The 22,424-nt window shown below is 55.6% G+C and overlaps 1 protein-coding gene across 2 annotated transcripts in view; it reads left to right on the top strand.

The window, feature by feature from the left end:
- The first annotated feature begins 9,989 nt into the window (after positions 1-9,989).
- GLP1R (glucagon like peptide 1 receptor) overlaps positions 9,990-22,424 on the top strand; it is a 38,512-nt gene continuing 26,077 nt past the window's right edge. For both annotated transcript variants that reach the window (XM_059938770.1, XM_059938769.1), the window contains exons 1-3: positions 9,990-10,106; positions 17,897-17,993; positions 19,018-19,125. In XM_059938770.1, the coding sequence (XP_059794753.1) occupies positions 10,029-10,106; positions 17,897-17,993; positions 19,018-19,125 (283 nt within the window). In that variant the 5' untranslated portion in view covers positions 9,990-10,028. The remainder of the gene's footprint in view (positions 10,107-17,896; positions 17,994-19,017; positions 19,126-22,424) is intronic.

The following is a 22,424-nucleotide window of genomic DNA, read 5'->3' as shown; positions in this document are numbered from 1 at the left end:
CTTCACTTCACATGTGTCGTGCTGGCAGCTCCCTGCCTTTCAAGACAGAAGCTGCCTCTCCTCTCACTTTCACTCAGGCTGGGGCTGATTAATTAAAGCACCTCCTCTCCATTTCCAGGCAAAATCCTCACTTGACCCAGTGCAGAATATTCAATGCTTAAGCCTCTAATTTCCTGGCACCTTCACAGCCTCTTCAAGATGGTGTTTATGAAAGGGGGGCTCTCTTCCTGTCTCCCAAATGACAGATTCACAGGTGTTTCTGTCACTGAGGCCCTAGCCCCCCACCCAGACATGTGATCAGGGACTTCAGCCCGGGTCTGAGGGGTCAGGATATCCGTCTGTCATTCGTGGTTTCCACATATTCCTTCCTGATTATGCAAATGCTCCCTCTCTCTATTGTTCCTCTCCTATTGTCCCCGCAAAGGACATCCAGTGTCCATCATGATGAGAACCTGAATGAGAGGCTGCCAGACAAATAGAAGATACTCCTAATAGTCCTCCTCTCCCTCCCTCTTTTTCCCTTTCTCTCTCTCCCGCTTTCTCTGCGGAGCTAAGAACCAACTGTTAGGCATTTAGCTAGACCACGTCAGAAGCTTTGCCTGTTATGTGTCACCCCCTCTCTAGGGGAAAACAGTCACTTTTAGTTTTTTTCCATGTTTATGGAATTTTTTTAGAGGATAGACTTGCCCTTTCTGCCTAGTCTGCTTTCTCCAGAAGCCCAAGCCCGTCCTTGGCTGCCGGCAGTCAGCTGGCACAACCAGTGGTATCCCCTGGCGGATTCCGGATCCGACAGCACCCCCAGGTCCCTGCCCTGCTCACGGAACCCTGTGGGACAGCTGGCCCGGGGGATGAGCAGATGCATTTCCTCATCTGGCCTTGTCCTTGCCTCTCACGTGCCTGCTCTGCCTTCCAGGCTCCTTGGCGGGCGGGGACTGACACCTCAGAAGGAAGGTGGTGCTCGCACTGCTTTGCTCACATTACCTGCTCCGGGGGTCATGCCAGGGGAGGGCACCGCTCATGGGTCTGTCTCTTCCTCTCACCCTGGAGGAGGGCATGGGTGGGAAGGAGCCAGAGTGCTGCCCGGCTCTTCTCCTGACATCTTCTAAGAGCCCCAGAAAGGCTCCGGAGCCAATGGCAAGGTGGCAGCAGCCTTCCATACCACGTGCCCCCGAAACAAATGTTGTGAGCGTTTCCCCTCTTCTGGGGAAAAGTCTGGACTCTTTTACAGTTGTCTTGATTAGAGCAGTCTTTTCCTCCAGCATCTTTTTGGGAAACTCCAACTTGACCGACACATGATGTGCAGATATCTGCTACGTCCAGCCATGAGGAGGTCCTGCAGGTCCTCACGCCATGCTCGTCCAAGGGAGTGAGAGTGTGTGTCTCTAGGTCAATTTATGTATTAATTTGTCACTTGGTGCATAATATTTAGCACTGCAATAAAAAAAACAAGTAAGCCAATCCTATGAGGAACTGATTTTCCCTTCCACATCTGTTCGCAGAGACATACATCTAAAGTTTTGCTATTTTAAAAGCCTTCCATGCAAACATAATCTAAAATTGCTAGGCTTTGAAGTTTTGGGCTTTTCTCTCAAATGATGTTTATGGACCTGCTCCCTGGAGCCGGGCCACTCATCTTCTGCCTCCAGGCCCCAAAGACATTGATTACCTCTTGAGATCCTTTTCAACTCATTGCAAATTAATATGATGATTTTGAGCACCTTTTGCACAAAAGCTCCATGCTAACCCTCAGCTAAGATGCAAGAGGGACCCTGTCCCCAGGCGTGTGCCGCAGCAGAGAACACAAACTCTGCACAGGAACAGTCACGATGCCAGCCAGAGAGTGATCATGGTTAAAGGTGAAGTGGGCGTGGGAGCGCAGAGGAGGGAGACTGGACTTTTCAAGTCAAGGGTTGGGCAAGGCCCTTGGAGGAAGTAGAATTTAGGCTGAGCCCTGAAGGATGGATGGGATTTGGCCAAAGGAAATAAAAGAGAAGAGCATTTTAGGGGAAGGGCACAGCAGGAGCAAAGGCCAGATGTGGATAAAGGCAGGCTGACAATGTGACAGCAGCCATGACAACAAATCCGGGTTGGCTGCAGCACAGGACACTTGAGGACAGCTGGGGGGACCAGGGAGGGTCAAGAACGTTGTGGGAATGACCGTGAATCTTCCTCATGTCTAGGCTTTGCAGTTTGCGACGCTCTTAACACACGTATCCTCTCATCTGATCTTCGCAACAGTCCTGTAGGTGGGCAATGGCAGGGATGATTATACAGATGAGGAAACTGAGACGCAGAAAGTTGAGACCATCTGCTTTAGGGCACAAAGGAAAATAGCAGAAGAACCAGGGTGAGAGCCCAGGACTTCCCACACCTGACCGGGGCTTTTCCCCTAAACCAGGCAGTAATAAGGAGCCTGCAAGAGAACTTGCTCCTTAGTACCTGACGGTCCTGTACGTTCGTGGAACTTTTGTTTGTTGGTTTGCTTTCAGGTTTAATTCACTGATTTTTCTTGTGTAAAAGCACCATGAGGTGGCCACCCCCGGATACTCTGGTGTGGGTAAGTGAGTTCCTGATTGGGAGACGTAGGGAACAGTCTCTTTCCAGAGGTCACAGCTATGGCTCTTGGATGTGATATTGAAGTGGCCTCGACAAAGCTGACAGAGCTGGCAAAGACCTGCCATCAACAGCAGCTTCCTGGACACAGGGGCCGAGACAATGCCCAGGGCAGGGCGGAGCAGGGCGGAGCAGGGCGGAGCAGGGCGGGCGGGGATGAGGCTCATTAGCACACAGCCGCAGTGTCGTGTCACTGTATGGGGCTTGCTGATCTCGTTCCCCCAGCAGTCCCACCGCACCAGGATTACAAAAACCATGGTCAGGATGAAGGCCCTGTGGATGGCAGTGGGTACCTCTTGGGCCACTTGACATACAGACTGACAGGACTGCTGTAGTCCCCGATGGTTACAATCACCTTGAACATGGTCTCCTGGCCAGCCTAGGTCTGCTTTTGAACAAGCATGATCTTTAGAACCTTGTTCTTGAGGGGCATCCCCAGAAAAGTGTCAAAGATCTCAAACTTCTCGAAGGACAGAGAGAAGAGACTTGATGTTCGTGTGCTGGACACAGGCAACCTGGCTTGATGATGCGGACACACTCCTTGCCCTCGATTTGCCTTCACAGGCTCAGGGGCCTTAACCCTGGTGCTGACCACACTGAGACCGCAGCCCAGCTGCTGCCAAAGGCCCCATAGCCTCCCGTTCCAGGACCCCTGGGCCCTCCAGCCCCTCCTGCAGCACCGGCATCAGCTTTTGTCTCGGAGAAGTGTTTGTGCCTTTTTATATGGCAAAACTGCCATGCTTGAAATTAATTCTGTGAGCCCATCTCCCCACCCCGAGGAGCTCCCCCTGAGAGCACCTGGGTGGTGGAGGATTGGACATCTGAGCCATTAGGTGCCAGATCGTCTCATCAGCTTTGTTTGCCATCCTGTTTAGCAAATGAGCCAGAAACCAGAGCATGACTGAGTGCATGGAGAGTGAGAGCTTTCGGAACAGGGAAGGAAGTGACTCTTGGCCTTGGGAGGGAAAAAATGAAATAGACTGGGTCCTCAGAAAATGTCACCTGCCGGGCCAAGTCACAGGTCCGCTTGAGGCCGGGTCTAGAGATCAGGCCACAACAACAGAGGGAGACTGTGAGCTTCCTCCAACCATAGGCCAGTCTCGAATCCTGAAGTGTTATCGTGTCACTCGTCAGACAGAGCTAAGAGGAACGACCAGTAATGGGAGCAGAAATTTCTGGGCTATGATCCTGCGGAGGTGCAGGAGACATCGGCAGGGTCAGAGGTCCTACAGTCCTGCAGGCCTAGGTGGCTGCAGCCACTTCAAGCTGGATCCCAGGTGTGACCTGTGAGGTCCAAGGAGGCAGCAGAGGTGCTCACCGAGTCGGCACTCAGAGAGTCAAGGCGTGGTGGTGCGGGTTTCTGGGAGGAGCTGGCCCGGAGACTTTTGGGTTTTCCCTTTTGCATTTGTTTTCTATTATTCAGGAGAAGGGCGTGAGTGGGTACCACATTCCTATCATGCAAAACTGAGGGCGATGAGTGTGTCAGAGAGCGTGCGATCCAGAAGGCTCCGGGTAAGAGTCGGGCCATTGCCCGTCCTTCCCTGCTTTGGGGGACTCTGCCAGGATTTACGGTGACCTTAACTCAGCCCTGGAGGTGATCCTGGCTCCTGAAAGCCAGTGGCAGCTTCCCCACCCCAGCTCGGAGCCATTCTTTTCAGCGAGAACTTCTGGGGCCTGCAGGTCCCTCCATGAAGCATTTCCTGCCCCGGTCTTTGAGACCCGTGACTGGCTGGTTTGAAGGATGCTACGAGAGGGGACCAGCTGGGGAGAGTTTCTAAGAAAGAGGCTGTTGCTCGTGGGCCAGGTAGCCTGTCAGCTGGGGACACCTCTTATTTTAGACCTGGGTTGACAGTTTCATTTCTCATTTTGGTCACAGTGGGTTTCTCCGCCATGACGCCATGACGAGGCGCTGAAAGGCTACGGTGAGAAGGCCTGTGTGATGCTTCCTTTTTACTTGATTTCCAAACGTGTGAAATTTGGCACGTTTCCTCTTTTCCTGCAGAGCTTTAATTCTGTGAAGGGGCAGTGTGGGCTCTGTCATAACCTACCCCACCCCACCCCACCTTCTCTCAGGAGAAAAGGCAAACAGGTGGGAACAGCTGTGGGCGAAGGCTAGAGAGAGGAGCCAGATGGATAAGACAAATAGGAGCCACGGCCACACCATCCAGAATCCCCTTTGCGATGCTGCTGTCCACTGACGAAGGGGAGGAGGAGATGGGCCCAGAGTGAGGGGTCTCATTCACCTACTCACAGCCACAAAGAGGGGACCTCCACAAGGCCTCTGCCTGGACTAACCAGCCCTGCCCCCAGGGGCACACGCCAGCTGTGTCTGTCGGGGTAGATTAACTGTGGTGACAGTCAGCTCCCCAATCTCAGTGGCTTAACACCATGCAATCCAGGGCAGGTCAGCAGGAAACTCTGCTCCATGCAGTCATCCAGGGACCCAAGCTCCTTCTGTCTTGTGGGCCTTGGAATTCTCCACTGGATCATCTGTGTCCAGCTGGTTGATGGGGGAGGAGAGGGTGTGGAGGACTGTGTGGGAGATTTTATGGGCCAAGCCTGGAGAGAACCTATACCACTTTCCTCCACAATCCCCTGGCCGCACTAAACACCAAGGGAGACTGGGAAATGTGGTCTCCGTGTGTTATAGTTTGAATTGTGTCCCCCCGCAAAAGGTATCTCGAAGTCCTAATGCTCAGTACCTTAGAATGTGACCTTGTTTGGAAATAGGGTCTTTACAGAGGTAATCAAGTTAAAATGAGGTCATTAAGGTGGACCCTAATCCAACATGACCGGCATCCTTATACAAAAGGGAAATTTGGACGCAGAGAGATGTACACAGAGGGAAGACAATGTGAAGACACGGGGAGAATGCCATCTACAAGCCAAGGATGCCTGAGGCTACCAGAAGCTGGGAGAGGGGCCTGGAGCAGATTCTCCCTCTGAACTCTCAGAAGGAACCAACCCCGACGACACCTTGATTTCAGACTTCCAGCCTCCAGAACTGTGAGACAATACATTTCTATTGTTTAAGCCACCTAGTTTGTGGTGCTTTGTTATAGCAGCCCCAGGAAACAAACACACACCAGATTTGGGGAGCATCCAGCCAGCTCTGCTACGCAATCTTCTTGTTAAAAGGAAGGGGACAGATGGCTCCTAGGGCAACACCTGCCCCCTCACTGGTTCTACCACTCTCACTAAGCCCCTCTCCCCATGACCCTCTCCCTCTCCTGGGTTTTTTCTCACCTGCTCCCCACTGCTGACACTAATCCCTCCCAGGGGAGACAGAAGGAGCCCCAGACATTTCTGGCCGGAGTCCCCAAGTGGAGAAGAGAGAGGAATTTTGCTGTTCTCACCTCAATTGCTTTCTCTTCCTTGCTCCACTAACCCTGCCCGCACCTTGCTAAGTGACCTCAAGCAAATCCCCTGACTCTTGTGGGACTCAGTTTCCCTCCCTGTAAAGTGGGAGCAATCACACTTTCTCCCTCAACAGAAGAGTCAGTTAGGAAACCGATGCTGTGATACTTTGTGCTGCATCCGCCCAAGAGAGCAATAATCACTGTAGCTCAAGAGGCTATAAATCCTCCCCAGCTGACTGCCCAGAGCTGAACAGGATCCAGCACCTGGGAGGCTCGGCTGGGCTGGAGGATGGGGGGCAGCGATAGAGGCACTGCACAGGGGGAAGGGCCTCTTGGGTCCAGCTAGCCTCCTCCCTCCCCCCAGACCTGGGGGACTGGGCTGTAGCCACCTGGACTGGGAAGGGATGGACTGAGCTGGAGCCCTGGGCATTAGCAGCCATACCTGCTGCCTTGCTGAGACCTGGCTCAGCTGGTGCAGTGACAGCTGGGAAGATGGAGGGCCATGGGGAATAACAGTGGTGGCAGTGTTAACACTGCCATTTACTGAGGACTTAGGAGTGCCGGATTCTGGGCAAGTGCTGCTTCTGATCATCCAACAATCCTGCGAGGTGTGACTGTGGTTGTGCAATCAGTGTGGGAGGTCTGGGTGGGTCGCATCCAGGCTCTCTCGGGCTATCTTGGGTTAGTTTCTCCACTGCTTTGCACTTTGGGGTCCTCCGTTGTAAAATGGGGACAAAAGTGATCCCACTTCACAACCCAGGGTTGCTCCGAGAAGCACCGGATCAGGGAGCAGAGGACAGGGTTGCAAGAAGAGAAGCAGGAAGTGGAGGGGTGGAGCCCTTGCCTCGGGGCATCCCTTGGTGACATTCTCCTTCACTCCGGGAGCTGCCGACAGCCACGTTCCCCTGGCTCCTGGCAGAACAGATTCCTGGGCCTGCTCCTGTGGTCTCTGTCTCCTCTTGGCAAACCTTCAGACTCTCCAGGCGATGACTAGGGTGAGGGCAATGGTGAGCGTTAAATGGAATAACACTCATGAGGCTCCTGGAACGCTGCCCGGCTCAAGGCAAGTACTCAGTAAACATTGGCCTTTATTATTATCCCCATTTTACAGACTGTGAGACCAAGGCTCAGAGATGTTCAGTGAGTGATTGAGCTGGATTTGAACCCAGGACTGACAGAGCCTAAGATCTGTGTGTAGGTGTGTGTGTGCGTGTGCGTGTGTGTGTGTGTGCGCGCATGTGTATTTATACTAGGCTAGAAGATTTTGGCTCTTTCCTCATCTGGTCCACCAGAATGGGGATATGGTCTTGAAGTTTGGAAAATAAACAAGCTTCTTAGGAACCTGGAACTTGGAAAGGAACCTGAACTATATGGACAAGAGACACCTGTCCTTCTTAGCAGTTCTTTCTTTTCTCCCTACCCCCCCTCTTTTTTCCCTCTGCTTAGCCCCTCCCTCCCTCCTCACCTTCCCCCAAGTGAAAGACTCCTTTCTGCCCACTGGCCAGGTCTTCCCACTGAGGAGAGGGTCCCCTCATCCAGGAGCAAAGGAGGTGGGGGGCCTGCTCTGGGGTCTGTCTCCACAGGTCCAGGGCCTTACAGCATCTTTTCTTCAGGTGCACACATCAGTTGCTCCCATTCCCATTTCTGAAAATAATCTGAAAACCAAGTTCTCTTAGTGGAAGCTGAGGGTACCCCACTTTAGCGTCATGGGAGAAGCTTTGGGCGTAGGGGTTAGGAGCCAGACCCAGAGGTCTGGGCTGAGGAGGAAGGATCCACAGGGGAGGTGCTCCCAAGACGGGCTGGCAGAGCTGGACCCTGTCCCCTCTCCTGCACCAGCCTTGGGGGCAGGTGGACCTGGGGTGAACGCCAGCATTGCTCTCTGGGAAGCTCATTTATTATCCCTGAGCCTCAGTCTCCTCATCCATAAAACAGGTATAATAGTACTTGGTCATCAGACTTGAGGAGATCAGGGCACACTAAGCATTCGGCAGCACCTGGCGCAGAGAGGGAACTCAGTACGTGGTATTGATAGCTATTGTTTTTGTTCATGGTTAGTGTTAGTCTAGAGAGCGGTATTCCAGCCCTTCCATTCCTATCCCTCTGAGGATACAGACTGCATCACCACTTTATTCCCAGGACCTAGTTCAGTGTGTGGCTCATGGCAGGTGTTCAACTGATATTTATTAAGTGTAATTTGGAGGTTGATAATTTCATGGTAAAGACTCAGTTCTAGCTCCTAATTTTCTTCTCTCCTCTCCTCTTCTCCCCAACCCCCAGCCCTCATATAGCAGAGCTTGCAAGTCGTTTGCCTATCTGTCTGTCTATCTATCTATCTATCTATCTATCTATCTATCTATCTATCTATCTATCTTGCCTTCTTCTAGAATAATAAAAGCCCTAACATTTAACCTTGCCAGTGACTGTTTGGAATTAAGGGTACTCTCCCAGCCTCCTTCAAAGCTAAGTGTGCCCATGTGTCTGAGTGGGGACCATGGGGTGTGGAGTTGATGGCTGCCTCTTTCAGGATGTGTCCTTACTGGTGGAGGTGCACCCATCTTCCCTTTACTCCTTCCTGCTGGCTGGAATTTGAATATCATGGCCAGAGTTGGAGCAGCCACCTTGGATCATTAGGTTGAAGCCCTGAACCATGAGAATGGTGGAAACTGAAAGAGCTGGAGACCCTAATGGTCAGGGAGCCTTTGTTCCAGCCCTGGGCTGAACCTCTGGCCTTGCTTTACATAACAGAGCCCTTGGTTATGCCACTGTTATTAGGGGTTTTCTGTCACTCGCAGCCTAAGTGGCACATAAGGTGACTGTTAGACTGACTTCTGGGTAGAGGAGGGAACGAATGACTCTCAGGTAGTGAGAGGGAGCTTGCAGGACAGGAAGACGTCTCTTGGCGAATGGGAGCCCCTGGTTCCTCCCACTGGAGGCCTCCTCCCCCCCTCCCCCTCCCTCTCCCCCTCCCCCTCCCCCTTCCCCCCCCTCCCCTCCTCGTGCTCTGGGATTTGAGAAGTCCTGTTCTCTCCCTGAGGAGCAGCTACTCCAACAGCTGCTCCCTTTCCCTTTGGAATGGTCCAGACATGCCCCATGGTAGGTCAAAGCTGAGTGCTGCTGCCGCCCCCCTTCCTAATAGTGACATCAAAGTTCTTTTGGGGGAGGGGTGTAATTCCCTTTTCCCACTGGCACTCCACACTGGCTTTAGGGAACAGAAAGTCAGTGCCTTCTTAGCACTGTCTTCCACAGCCTGGGTGAGGGTGAACCTGTGTCCCACCCTACTCCCTGGCCTGCACTGCGCTGGGGGGCGAGGGGGTGTTACAAAGGCAGGTATGATACAGAGCCTCCACGAAGCAGGGACACAGAGACGCAGGAGGCACAGAGGACAGCCTTGGGCACACGTTATCCCAGGGATACAGGGGTTATAAGAGCCCAGTGATTCAGAGCAGGGGCCATGGGGGCTGCGGGAGTCGGGGGACCTTCTAGACCCTCCCCACCGGCAGGGTTCCATTGATCCATTTGTCATTGTCCCCCCAACCTTGGTTGTCCCAGGGCTGCCTTCGGGACAGAACCCGGGAATGAGGAGAGGACTTGGGGACCGGGTAACCCCGCTGGGTGGATCTGTCTTACTAGCCACTCGCAGCTCTCGGGGTTACACTTTTCGGAAGGGGTTTGACTGGCGGTGTGACCTTGGCCAAGTCCCGTGCACTTCTCCGCCTCAGTTCCCTACGGGGTATCCTGGACAGCTGGGGGTGGTTTGGCTTTCTTTAGCGGGGGAATCCGGGAGGAAGGCCGGCTGTGGGGTGGGGTCGGCCCCGCTCTTGCACTGCCCGAACCCGAGCGGCGCCAGCCCGGAGCGCAGGGCCGGGGACCTCCGGTCCGGAGGTGGCCGGGCCCAGGGGCCTCCGCGGGCGGGGGCGGAAAGCCGGAACCCACCCGGCCCCTCCTGCGGGCGGGGCGGCCCCGCGCCGGCTCCTCCCCCGCGCCCGCGCCGCCCGGGCTCAGTGGCGCGCGCGGTGCCGCAGGTGGCAGCGATGGCCCAGTCCTGAGAGCCCCGCCATGGCCGGCGCCCCCGGGCCGCTCCGCCTGGCGCTGCTGCTGCTCGGGGCGGTGGGCAGGGCCGGCCCCCGCCCCCAGGTGAGACCCGCGGGTCCCGGGGCGGGGGAGGCGGCGGCGTGGGCTGCTGCGGGCGCGGCGTCCGGGCAGCGGCGGCCGCGACTTGAGCGAAACTCCGCGACCGCGGGCGGCGGGAACCCAAGCCTCGGGGAGTGGGACCTGGAGAGTTGGGTGGCGGAGGTGGGGGCTCGGACGGCGGACGCCTCCCTCAGCCCCGGCCAGGCGCCCCCTTCCTGGCCGCCCGGGCCCCTCTGCCGGGCCACCGGCTGTCCCGCGGCCGCCCTGCGCCGACTTCTGTGCCGCATCTCCCCCCGACCACTTTCCCAACTCCGTCTCCCGCAAACCCGTGCCAGCGGCCCGGCCACAGCCCGAGCTCCCCGACCTCCCCTTTTCCACTGTGCCCCAGACCCCTCCCCGCCGTGCCCGCGCCCTCACCCGTCCCCCGCTCACTATCAAAGACCCCCTGGGAAGGCGGAGAGGCCTGGGTGTGGACCCTCAGCTCTATCCGCCCCCCAACCAGCCCCCCAGCACAGCTTTTGACTCATAGCCCCAGGGACCCTGCGGTGGCAGCTTTCTGTCCTTCCCCCTGACCTCCCAGCTGGAACTCGAGAACCACCCCCGTCCCCAGCCCCACGCCAACGCAAACACTAGAAGACTCCCTGCTCCTCTAGAAGCAGGCAGGCCTCCCCTCATACACTCGTCTTGACACACCCCCATTTTGATCCCCTTGGTGGTCAACATGCACCAGAGCTCATACTGGGACACGTGGAGACACCTTGGCCTCCTGGATGCCCGTGGAGGGCTGACCACAGGTGGACCCCTGCAGCCCCTCTCTGCCTTTCCTGCCTCCAGGCTCCTAGGCTGGGGGCTGTGGTCCGCCTGCTTTAGGAGAGAGGAGTTGTCCAGAGATGCTGTGAGATGCTTGAGCAGAGAGGAGGTGCAGGCTTTCCTGTGCCAGAGAGCCGTGTCTTCCCGTGACCTCCCGCTCTTACCCCCAGACCTGAAGAGCTCTGGGGAGGGGGCTTTCACAGGCCTTGAAATTTGTCCCAGCGCAGGTGGGAGGCGGGAGGAGGGGTCTTTGATGAGGGCCGACTCCACCCCTGGCTGAGAATCCAGATGTGCACAGATGTGCCTCCCAGCTAAGGTGCCAGCCCTTCTTCAGCCCCCACGTCTTTTTCCAGACTCATTCCCCCCTCTCCGTGTCCCCAGCCCAACTACTGCCCCTAGCTGCAGGAGACATCTCCTTCCACAGCAGTGTCCCCCCGAACGCTCAACCAGACTTTGGCTTCCCTGGTGTGCGTGGGATCTTTTGGGAGCCAGAACTGCAGACCCACTACCTGCTTCTCGCTCACTTTTACCTCCTCCTCTGGCTGGGACAGGGTTGGGGTGGAAGGCTCTGCTGCCCGGTCCCATCCTGCTCCAGGCCATTTGCAGACCGGCTTTGGATTAAGGGAAGAGGAGAGGTTCTGGATGCTGCCTGTCTTCTCCCCAGAGTTCCTTTGCCCAGAGGAGTGAGGCTCCTTGAACCTGCCCTTTCTTCCCACCCCTCATTCCTCAGCCCTGGGCCAAAAGCCCAATATCCTGGGGCCATAACAGTCCTGGGGTGACAGAGGAGGGCAGGATGAGCCAGGCTCTGAGCAGAGAGGGGGAGCTTCGGGGGGTGCCCGGCTGTGAGCACCCCTGACCCGTGGAGATCTGAGTGACAGGCTTTGAGGTCAGACTGCAGTAATTGCGACACAACCTCATGCCCGCGTGTGACTCTCAACAATGGTGAATTCTGTTTTCTATTTTCTGTTCATGAGATCAGCAAGACTAGGTTGCTCCCTTCCTGTCACTGCCGGGGGGGGGGGGGACAAATCTCAGAAAAGGAGGGTTCCCTGTGTAAGGTGAACCCAGCAGTCCAGGAACAGAAAGGACAAAGGGGTGCGGGGCTGGGCTGGTGCCTAATACCTGCTCACCCAGGTGGGACTGAAGGGAAAATGGAGTGAGCTGCCCACAGTCAGGCTGGCCAGGCTGGAAGGGGGTGCAGGCAGGAGGGTGGCAGAACTGACCTCTGAAGAAGGGGACCTAGGCTACTCCTTCATTGCTGCCGGGAAGGACCACCCCCTCGCCTATAATTTTCCTCCGCAAGACCCCTGTGAGGGAGCTGGTCTACTGAGGAGACGGGCAAGACTTTGACACTCCAAATTAGAACCAGACAAAACCGGGTTCAAATATCAGGTCTGCCGTTAGCTGGTGATCTTGGGCAGGACATCTGACCATCCGGAACCTCTGTTTCCTCATCTGTAAATAGGGATCACGAGCCCTGCCCCATGGGGTAACAGAGGATTGGGACGCTGGCGTCCTGAAATGGCAGCTTTAGTCGCTTGGGGGATCTGACCCACTTGTCCTCGGGAATCTGGAAGCCTTCTCCAGGGCAGTGGAAGAGGGCTGGGAGGGGGGCTGTCGGAGGCCCCGTGCCTCTGCACTCTAGTGAAGGGTGGATGGAGTCCAGGGTGCGCGGCGGTCACCGTGGACTTTGTCCTGAGCTGGGCTCCCTCACAGATATGGAGTCTGGTGGGTGCCAGGGCAGGAGCAACCAAGAAACCACATCCTGCCCTTGGATGCCTTGCTCTGAGGAAAAGCAGGCTGCTCCTTAGCTGCGCCTGCCCCTGAACAGATGCTTCTGTGTGCGTGTGAGATAGAGAGGTACAGCGATACAGAGGTACAAAGATGCAGGACAGAGACAGGTAGAGAGAGAGACAGAGAGAGGGGGACCAGGGGGAGAGGGGTGTGGGCTGTATGAACCCCTGTTTCTCCTCTGTACTTGTATGTGACCCTCTGTGTGACAGCCTGCCTGTGAGTCCCCGTGTATGAAACATCTCAGCATGTCATTGTATGTCTGACAGTGTGTATGTGTTTGTGACTCCAAGTGTGATACTGCATCTATGGGAAGGTCTGTGTGTGTATGAGAGAGAGACATCTTAGTGTGTGAATGAGTGTCTGCCAGTGTGTGTCTGTGTGTGGGTGAGAAAAGTGTGCTTGTGACAGAATGTGTGTCTGTTTCTCTGTATCTATGCATGTGACAGTGTGACTTGAGTATATGTCAGTCAAGAGGTGTGCGCGTGTGTGTGTGTGTGTGTGTGTGTGTGTGTACCTGACAGTCTGTGTGTTCATGTGTGGGAGAGAGACTCCATGTCATGTCTTAGTATGTAAGCATGTGCTCCACACAGGTGTGATAATGTGTGTGACAGTGTATCCATGGGAGGGGTCTGGTGCACGTGAGAATGTGTGTGTGGTCTTGCTTTCCCTGCCCTTCTGCTCATGTATCTGGAGTCTATAAGGAAAAAAAATGGGGCCAAGAGCCCGGGGTCCAGCAGCACCATCCCTCCAGGTCTCAGAGGGCCTCGGGGATGGTTGGGCTCTGGAAGTTGGGCAGAGAAGAAGGAGGCAGGGGTCCTGGAGGAGCTGCAGGGAAGATGCAGGGCTGCATCTGTTGGGAGGCGCCAGAGTTGTCATTGGAGCCCTCTTTTTCCTTTGGGGAGGCCCTCTCCCATTTTTCCCACCTTAGTGGCCTCTCTTTCCTCCTTCCCCTCAATCAAAAAGGTTCCCAGAAAAGGAAAGAATCTGATGCACTGATTCACACTGAGAAATGAAACTGCCGGAGGAATTCTTCACATTAGCAGCCAGTGTTTGGAGAAGGTGTGCCGTCCTAGGGTGTTGGAAAGCCCCTCACCCTCTCCACATCCTTCTCTTCCTGCTCTTCTTCCTTAGAACGTTGCTCACTCGTACAGGGCTGGATAATTCCTAAAGGTTTTCACTACTTTATCTTGCTGGATCTGTACAGGAACTCTTTGAAAAGAACGATATGCCCATTTTACAGATAAGGAAACTGAGGTCCCAGAAGATTAAAATTTGTCCCATCAGTCCCACGTTAACAGACAGAGCTGGAATTTAAACCAAGGACGTGTGACTCTCTGTCCAGTGCTCTCTCCTGCCCACCACTCCTTCCTGGCATCTTCTTTGTCACCTCCTGCTTCCTCCCCAGACACCTGAATCTGAGAGACGCCCTCTCCTAACTGTAAACTCCGCCCCAGGCATTGTCCCCATTTGCCTTCACCCCCCCCCCCAATCAGAGAACTCCCATGAAGCCTGGTGAGTCCTGATTCTAAAAACTGCCAAGCTGCCCTCACCCTGGTCCGCTGGGCCCCCCACTGCTGCCCTGGTCTCCCGGCCAGCTCTGCTGCCTCTGAGGGGCAGGGGCCTCCACCACTGCATCCTCCCCACCACTTACCACCCCCAGCCCCTCCTCACCGGGCCTGGAGCGGGGACTCACGTCACAGGAGGATGAAATGGGGCGGAGGCTGGTGGGCAGGGCCTTGCCCCTCCTCACAGTTCCTTGCTCTCGGGCATGGAGGCTTTGCTAATGGCTATGTTGCAGCTGGAAGATGCCACAAATTAAGCAGAATGATCGGTCCTTGGCCGGAAAATATGTTCCTTTCCCCCTGCTGGGAGTTTTTTGATCCCAGAAATGAGGGAGGGGTGGGACCCGGACTCCCCAGGAAGTCTGGCTGCCCGGTCTGCTCTGTCCTCTCCTGTCAAGAGCAGAAATCGAAGACAGCTGCCGTTGACTGTGGATTTTGCACGTGCCAGGCGCCCTTCTAAGCATTAACTCACTTAATGCTCACGGGGAGGTAGGGACTATTGTTATTCCCAATTTGTGCAGGTGTGAGCTCAGGCTGGAAGTTAAAACTCTTGCACAAGGTCACAAACTTAATTTATGGGAGAGCCAGGATCAGGCCTGGCTCTGAGCCCAAAGCCAGGGCTATTCAAACTTCTCTGTGTAACTGTGTTCCCCTGAGCCCCTGGGCCCTGCTGCACCGGGTGACCCCAGCCTTGTTCCAGACCGGAGCCTCACATCTGTCCCAGGTCCTGCCTACCGCTCTCTCCCTGGCCCAGAAAATTCTCCTGAACATTAGTGCAAGGCTGTCTTCTGCTTGCTCACCAGAGCACCGACGTCCCCACTTCTGCCCCTTCGTTCCTGCTGGGTCCTCCTGCTGAAATGCCCACCCTCTGCCCTTGCTGGGCCCAGTCTCTCTCTAGCCCCCTTCCCTCCGCCAACCCCAGCTCCCAATCCCCGGCGTCCCCCAGGGCTCTCAAGCCCGAGCAACGAGCGCTGCCCCAGCCATTCCCTGAGCACTTTCACCGCCGCCTTCTCTGCTGTGTCCTGAAGAGCATTTGCTCCCACCCCACCCCCGAGTAGCCTGGGGACTCTCTCAGGCCAGGGCTCTGGCCTTCATCTTTGCGCTCCCCATGTCCCCCGAGTCCGTCCCCCCACCCAGAGCCTGGCACAGTATTACTTCCATAAACGCCAGGTGGGGAGAGGCCAGAGGTCTGGTAGTTTGTGTGTTTGGGCAGGCGGGTGCGGTGAGCAGTATTTGGAGAACTTCAGCTGGGGCAGGAGGCAGACGGTGGACCCCTATTGTCAGGAAGCTATCTGAGGGGGGGACACAACCCCTGTTCTTAAGGAGCCCCAGCCTGAGGGCGACACAGCCCTGCCCTCAGGGAGCCCCCGTCTGAAGATAGTTTCTTTTTTTTTTTTCTTTTTTTCTGGATTTGGAGACAGATTATACCTAATCTAGGGAGCCAGGTGCAAGGGCATGAAACCAATCAGGCCCTGACCTTTTTTTTTTTTTTTAATTATTAGCGCCTTTAATTATTATTTATTTATTTATTTATTTGGCTGTGTTGGGTCTTCGTTTCTGTGCGAGGGCTTTCTCCAATTGTGGCAAGCAGGGGTCACTCACTCTTCATCGCGGTGCGCGGGCCTCTCACTGTCGCGGCCTCTCTTGTTGCGGAGCACAGGCTCCAGACGCGCAGGCTCAGTAGTTGTGGCTCACGGGCCCAGTTGCTCCGCGGCATGTGGGATCTTCCCGGACCAGGGCTCGAACCTGTGTCCCCTGCATTGGCAGGCAGATTCTCAACCACTGCGCCACCGGGGAAGCCCTGAAGATAGTTTCTTGTCCGGGGCTCTGCTCCGAGCAGGTGACAGGGCTGCCTCTGTCTCGAAGCTCTCTGGGGTGCTGCTGGCCAGGCTGGCCCTCCTGGTGCTGTCCTTTGCCTTTATCCCCACCCTGAGACTTCTGGTTCCCATGGGCTTCCCAGTCCCCGCTCCCTGCCCCAGACACACCTTCTGCCCCAGTTCCCAGCAGCGACCTTGCTTGCTGCCTGCTTTCCTCCTAGAGAGATCAGGTGGGATTTCTCCCTGGTCTCCCTGCCCTGACCACCAGCAGCTGCTGCATTCCGTGGAGGAGAAGGAAAGTGGGTAGGGGTCGGGGGGGTGGATCCACCAGGACTGGCGCTAGTGAAAACTGCGCTGACCCCTCAGTTGTAGCTAAAACTGACACTGCCTTCGCTGTTGGGTTTGATTCCTTATTTATTTGTTTAACAAATACACTTGACCTTTGCGCTCAGAACACTGTCTTTTAAGTAGCTCTGCCTGTGGCCTCAGCACACTCACTCCAAGACTGTCCCCTTGCTTGTCAAGCAAGCTTTGTCCCCTCCCTAGGGCTTCCTGTGCCACCAGGGATGAGCCCAAGACAACCTGTGTCTTTATGGGAAGTGTCTTATAAGCCCCAACGCAGCTTAAATCTGGGCAGGATTACCCGGAAATCAGATCCAGTGTACTTAGGGCACCACCCGTCAAGGGTGGTGCAAGCTCCCAAAATGAAGCTGTTTTAATTTCAGCACACATGTATATTTTTGTGATTTCAAAAAGTGAAATTTTGTTTTAAATTATGTATAGGTCCTAAATTTTATACAAGGGGCTCCCTGGTCATTTGTGTGTCTGCAGGCTCTAAAGGAGGAATATTTATAATCTTAAGCCTGTTCAGGAAAAAATACAAATAAAAAGGAAACATAGTGCCCAGACATATCTAAAGAAGTACACTAAAATGTCTGGACATGGATAATTCTCACTTGGGTGTATCTGCTTGGGTCTCTGCTAAAAAGCCAGTTCTGTTACCTTATCTACTCACAGAGAGGGGGACCCCTCCCATTGCAGACCCAATCTCTGTGTTCTGGAACTTTTCTGACCCCTTCACCCCATGTCCTCAGGACCTCTCCTGCAGTTGATAGAGCTGAATATTTGATCTGTGTTGTTATGCTACAAGGAGATGGTGGGGGTCATGTTGACCTCCCAGGTAACATGACTGCATTTTGCAGGAGGGATGCTAGTGGGCGGCATTACCAGCACTGAATCCCACCTCAGCCCACACCTGCCACTGCTCCGTCACAGTCACTGATCTGGGAGACTCCAGGTCCTAGCCTTAGCTCTGCTTCTTGGGGTGCTGTGTGACCTTGACTGAGCCCCTCTCCCACTCTGGGCCTGCGTGTTGCCTTCAAGACTGGTGGACGAAAGTGTGAGAACCTTGCAGGAAGGCTGTCTGGGTGCTGGAAAGGAGCCCGTGGCAGTCACAAAGCCCAGGGCCCTCAGGAACTCTCTCTGCTGGGTGAAGGCAGATGAAACCATGAATGAGACACACGCCCAGCCGGTGGCCCTTCCCCCACTCACCCCCAACAGTGTCCTTTCAGTAGCCACTGGATGGACATTTACTACACCCCAGGCTATGCCCTGGGAGGGGTAAAGATATAAAAACATCCACCTGGAGCCCCTCTTTGTGTTGTCACCCCCTTTCCATGGCCAAAGCCTGTGGAGTTTGGGGCTCTAAGGTCCCCTGGAGATCAAGAAACCAAGTGTGTGTGTGGGGGGATTGGGCATAAAAGAGAGGTCAGTTGGACCTAAGGGGCCCCCTTTTCTTTCTTCTCCCCAGGGTGCCACCGTGTCCCTCTCGGAGACAGTGGAGAAATGGCGAGAATACCGACGCCAGTGCCAGCGCTTCCTGACCGAGGCTCCGCCCCCAGCCACAGGTGAGTGCACCCAACCAGCTCCCCACGGCGCTGGGAGGCCCCACGCCTGGCTGGGCATCATTTGCCTCTCTAGGACCCCTCATCCACCCTATGCCTTGGGGTGCGGCCTCGTTGCTGCTGTGTCCCCCCTCGCCCCTGACTGGGGCCCCTCAGGAGCAGACACCTGGCTTTTCTATTCTGCATCCTCCTCAGCACTTCCCGGCCTGTGCCAGGGCAGGAGGCCCAACCCACATACTTAGAGTAATGAACGTTTAGGGGGAGTGACATAGAGAATGGACTTGAGGACACGGGGAGTGGGAAGGGTAAGCTGGGACGAAGTGAGAGAGTGACATGGACATATATACACTACCAAATGTAAAATAGCTAGTGGGAAGCAGCTGCATAGCACAGGGAGATCAGCTCGGTGCTTTGTGACCACCTAGAGGGGTGGGATAGGGAGGGTGGGAGGGAGACGCAAGAGGGAGGAGATATGGGGATATATGTATATGTATCGCTGATTCACTTTGTTATACAGCAGAAACTAACACACCATTGTAAAGCAATTATACTCCAATAAAGATGTTAAAAAAAAAGAAAAAAAAAGAGCAGAGGATTGATAGGCCTGTGTTCCAGTCCTGAGCTGCAGTCATGACCCAGTCACCTGAGGAGGGTTATCTTAGCCTGGAGAGCTACCGTCCCCCTCATCCGTGGTGTGTAATTTAATAACAGGCCCACGAGGATCGTTTATTGAGCACTTACTATGCTCAGTTATCTATGCTAGCTGTGCTGTTTGTCCCCACAAAGCCCTGTGGGCTGGGGATCAACCCCATTTTCCAGGTGAGAAAGCAGAGACCTTAAGTACTTTGCTCCAAGTCCCACTGCTGATAAGTGGCACCTGCTGGGTGGGAATGTGCTGGGTGGGTAGGAAGCCTCAGTGGAGGTGAGCCGAGCACAGGTTTCTGCCGGGCACCCTCTCTGGTGGGGAACTTGGGGGGAAGTGCCCCAGCCAGCCTGGGACTCAGATGCCATCGTCCCGCTGCACCAGGCCTGTTCTGCAACCGGACCTTTGATGACTACGCCTGCTGGCCAGATGGGCCGCCGGGCTCCTTCGTGAACGTCAGCTGCCCCTGGTACCTGCCCTGGGCCAGCAGCGGTGAGTCCCCTGCCCCGCCCTGGGTGGGAGTGGAGTTGGCGCGGGGTTTGTGCTGCCTCCTTTCCCCTGAGACACAGCCTCCCGGCTCCAGGAGGTCTTTGGGCCTCCTCGTGGTGGTCTGCCTTTCTTTCCTTGGGGGTGGGGAGCAGTAGGGGGTGGCATCAGGTGTAACCTGGGCCTGAGGCCCGTCCTGGCAGGTGGGGTCTGCGGGGAAATCATGGCATCTGACTTAAGAAAGAAATGAGCGCACCCTCCTGCATCAGGAAAGGAGTCAGGCAGGAACAGTTCCTGGGCGTTCAGTGTGGGGTGGGGTTACTCAGAGGTGTCATTGCTCTGATGCGTGTGTGTGTGTGTGTGTGTGTGTGTGTGTGTGTGTGTAATGTGTGTGTGTGTAGGTGCCGCCCACCTGGTAGTGGCCTGTAGCCACCTCCTGACTCTTCAGGGGTTCACTGCTCAGATGAACCCAGACGGGAGTAGTGATCGGGGCCTTGGTGAAGTTGCCCCCCAGGCCCTCCCCGGCTCACTCCTGTCTGCAGGGGACAGCCTGCACTGGGAAAGGTGTGACTCTTTGGAGTACAGAGATCTACAGAGGCTGCAGGGGGAGCTCTGACTGGAGGGGGAGTTAATGTGCCCCCCAACACCCACCCACCTGTCCCAGGCACCAGGGAGGCTAACAGGAGACAAGCGCCCTCGCCTCAAAGAGCCCACAGTCTCAGGAAGGGAGAAAGGGTACTGCTTTATAATAATGATGTTAAGTACCTGCTATGTGCCCAGTCCTGCCCTAAAAGCCGAGTATTCATTTAATCTTTACAACTACCCCGTGGGTATGCTTGTTTTGTACAGATAGGGAAACTGAGGCCCCAGAAAGTTTAAGTCACTCGCTCCAGATGACGTGGTAAATGGCAGGGCCAGGATTTGAAGCCAGCCCTTGCTCTTAATTACAGTGCACTGAAGGGGCCTGAGACCAAGCAGAAACTGGCCCAGAAGCAAGTGTGAGATTGAGGTCATACTCTGGGAAGCTAGAGGGCTTCCTGGGAGAGGCAGCCCCTTAGTGGAACATCAGGGCACCTGGCAGGGCCCCGTGTGAGCCTTCACCTCAGAACACAGGACTGGAGTCAGATGAAGCCCAGGCAGGAGTCCTGAGGAGACTCTCTCCTGCTGTTCCCTCCCAGTATACCCACCCCACCCTGAGGTGCACGGGGAGAGCCTGGGCCTGGAAAGAGGCAGGCGCCCGCGTAAGACACAGAGCGGATCAGTGCCCTTCACGCAGCATTTCCGCGGCCAGCTGTAAGCACTTTACACACCTACACTCATTTAATCCTCACAACAACCCTGCGAGGCAAGCACTCTGGTGACCCTCCCCTTTTACAGAGGAGGAAACTGAGGCACAGAGATGCTAAGTGACTTTTCCAAGCTCACACAGCGAGTGAGTAGCAGACCCAGGAATAAGCCGAGGAGTCTGGTTTAGAGCAAGCATGTTTCCCTGCTACACCAGGCTTCCTCCAGCGTGCGGGCACGTATGTGTGCATGTGTGTGTGTTCCTGTGCACGTGGCTCTGGGCATGGGGACAGGCGAGTGGCCTGGGCCTCTGCTGGCTGGGCACACCCGAGGGAGGGCAGTGAGCTGCCTGCCCTCTCCCTGGAGTTGAAAAAGTCGAGTTGTACAATCTTATCGTTCTGCCTGAGGCTGCTCTGAGTGGCTGTGTGAGCTTGAGTGAATTTCTAGACCTCTCTGTGCCTCAGCTTGCCATGTGGGAGATGGGATAAAGCCAGGTGATGGGGGTGTTGGGAGGATTGTAGGTTCTTGAAAAATGGTTGCTGTTAATTTCTTCCACCTGCCTGACTTACCTCGCCCACTTCCCGCAATACGCACACTTTCCTTGCTCCCCAGTGGTTTGGGACTGGCTGCCTGTCCAGCTGGGGCCGGGCCTCTAGACCCCAGGGAGCCAGGCGCAGGACAGGGCCCATCACTCAGCACTAAGCTGCCCCCAGCTCTGCCTGCCGCTCGCGGCTCCATCCATCACCTTTAATTTTATTTGAGCAGGAAATAGGTCCTGGTGGTGCCCATTTATGAGCGAACACGGTTTTATTGCTTTCTCCGTGAAGATAACGGCCACTGTGCAGGCCCCTTGCCAGCCCCCGCCCCCCTCCCCTGACTCACCAAGCTAATTCACTCCCTTTGCTGACACGTGGGATCACAGACTCTGCCTCCCTCTCCCCTCTCTCTGAGTTAGGGACCTGCAGAGACACCCACCGTGGGCTCCTGCAGCATAATTGCTGTCTCTGGCCTGTCCTGGCTGTTCCCCTTGGCAGAAGCTGGCACTAGGGGCTTCCCTCACCCCCTCCCAGAGCATGGGGGAGCAGGAAGGGGACAGTTCTGGAACTTTCTTGGGCTGATCAAGGGGGTAGACTGTGGAAAAACGTCATAGTGGGAGTTTGAAGTGGGGAGAAGCAAGGGGGACAGGTCTCAGGCAGGGTCCTGGCAGAAAACACACTCAGCTGGGAATCTGAAAAGAATTTAATGGAGGGGCCACTTCAGAGGCTGGGCAGGGTTAAGGGGCCAAAAAGGTACATAAAGCACCAAGGACCACAGCAGTGGGAAGCTTTAGCATCCCTAGACCCAAGTGGGGCAGGAACAGCTGGAGGTCGTGGTGATGGAGAGGCCACCAGCAAGGAAGGGCCTTGGCCACAGAGGGGCAAAGCCACTGCCAGAACCTCAGAATCAAGGCAAGAAGGGAGCAAGGGAGAAATACCCCAGCCTCTCTCTCCTTCCGCCCTCCTACCTTCTGCTGGTGCCTCCCAGTGGCCAAACCCAGCAGAGGGCAAAGCTCCCAAGCGATACTGTCCACAGGGGTCAGCCTTCTGGGGTGCAGAGCAGGGCAGAGGAATGAGTGACTAGAGAAAGAATTAAATTCAGAACAATTCCCCGGGGCAGGTCTGTGTCAGGAGCTGGGATGTCAGTGAGACCTTAGGGGTGTGTGAGTATGTGGGCGTTGGGGAGAAGGGGTGACCTTCCCCATGGGGCTGAAGAGGTCAGCTCAGGGGCCCGGGAAGTGGTGCTGAGGGAGGTCAGAGCCACCTCTTCTGCCTGGGGTGTGGCACCAGGAAGGCTTCCAGAGGGAGGTGATATCGGGGCCAGGCCTGGAAGAACAGGCAGATGGAGAAGGGGGAAAGAGTGCCCTCCAGGGAGGGAGGGTGTCAGACTCAGAGATGGGGCCAGGCCAGGCCTCAGAACTATACAATGTCCCAGGGAAGCCAGCCAAGTCCTTGAATTCTGACCCCTCTAATTCAGAATTGGGG

This window comes from Balaenoptera ricei, chromosome 11 (assembly GCF_028023285.1).
Source record: "Balaenoptera ricei isolate mBalRic1 chromosome 11, mBalRic1.hap2, whole genome shotgun sequence".
In the NCBI taxonomy this organism is placed as follows: Eukaryota; Metazoa; Chordata; class Mammalia; order Artiodactyla; family Balaenopteridae; genus Balaenoptera; species Balaenoptera ricei.
Note: the sequence above shows the minus strand (reverse complement) of the source record. Positions and strands in the feature narration are given on the sequence as shown.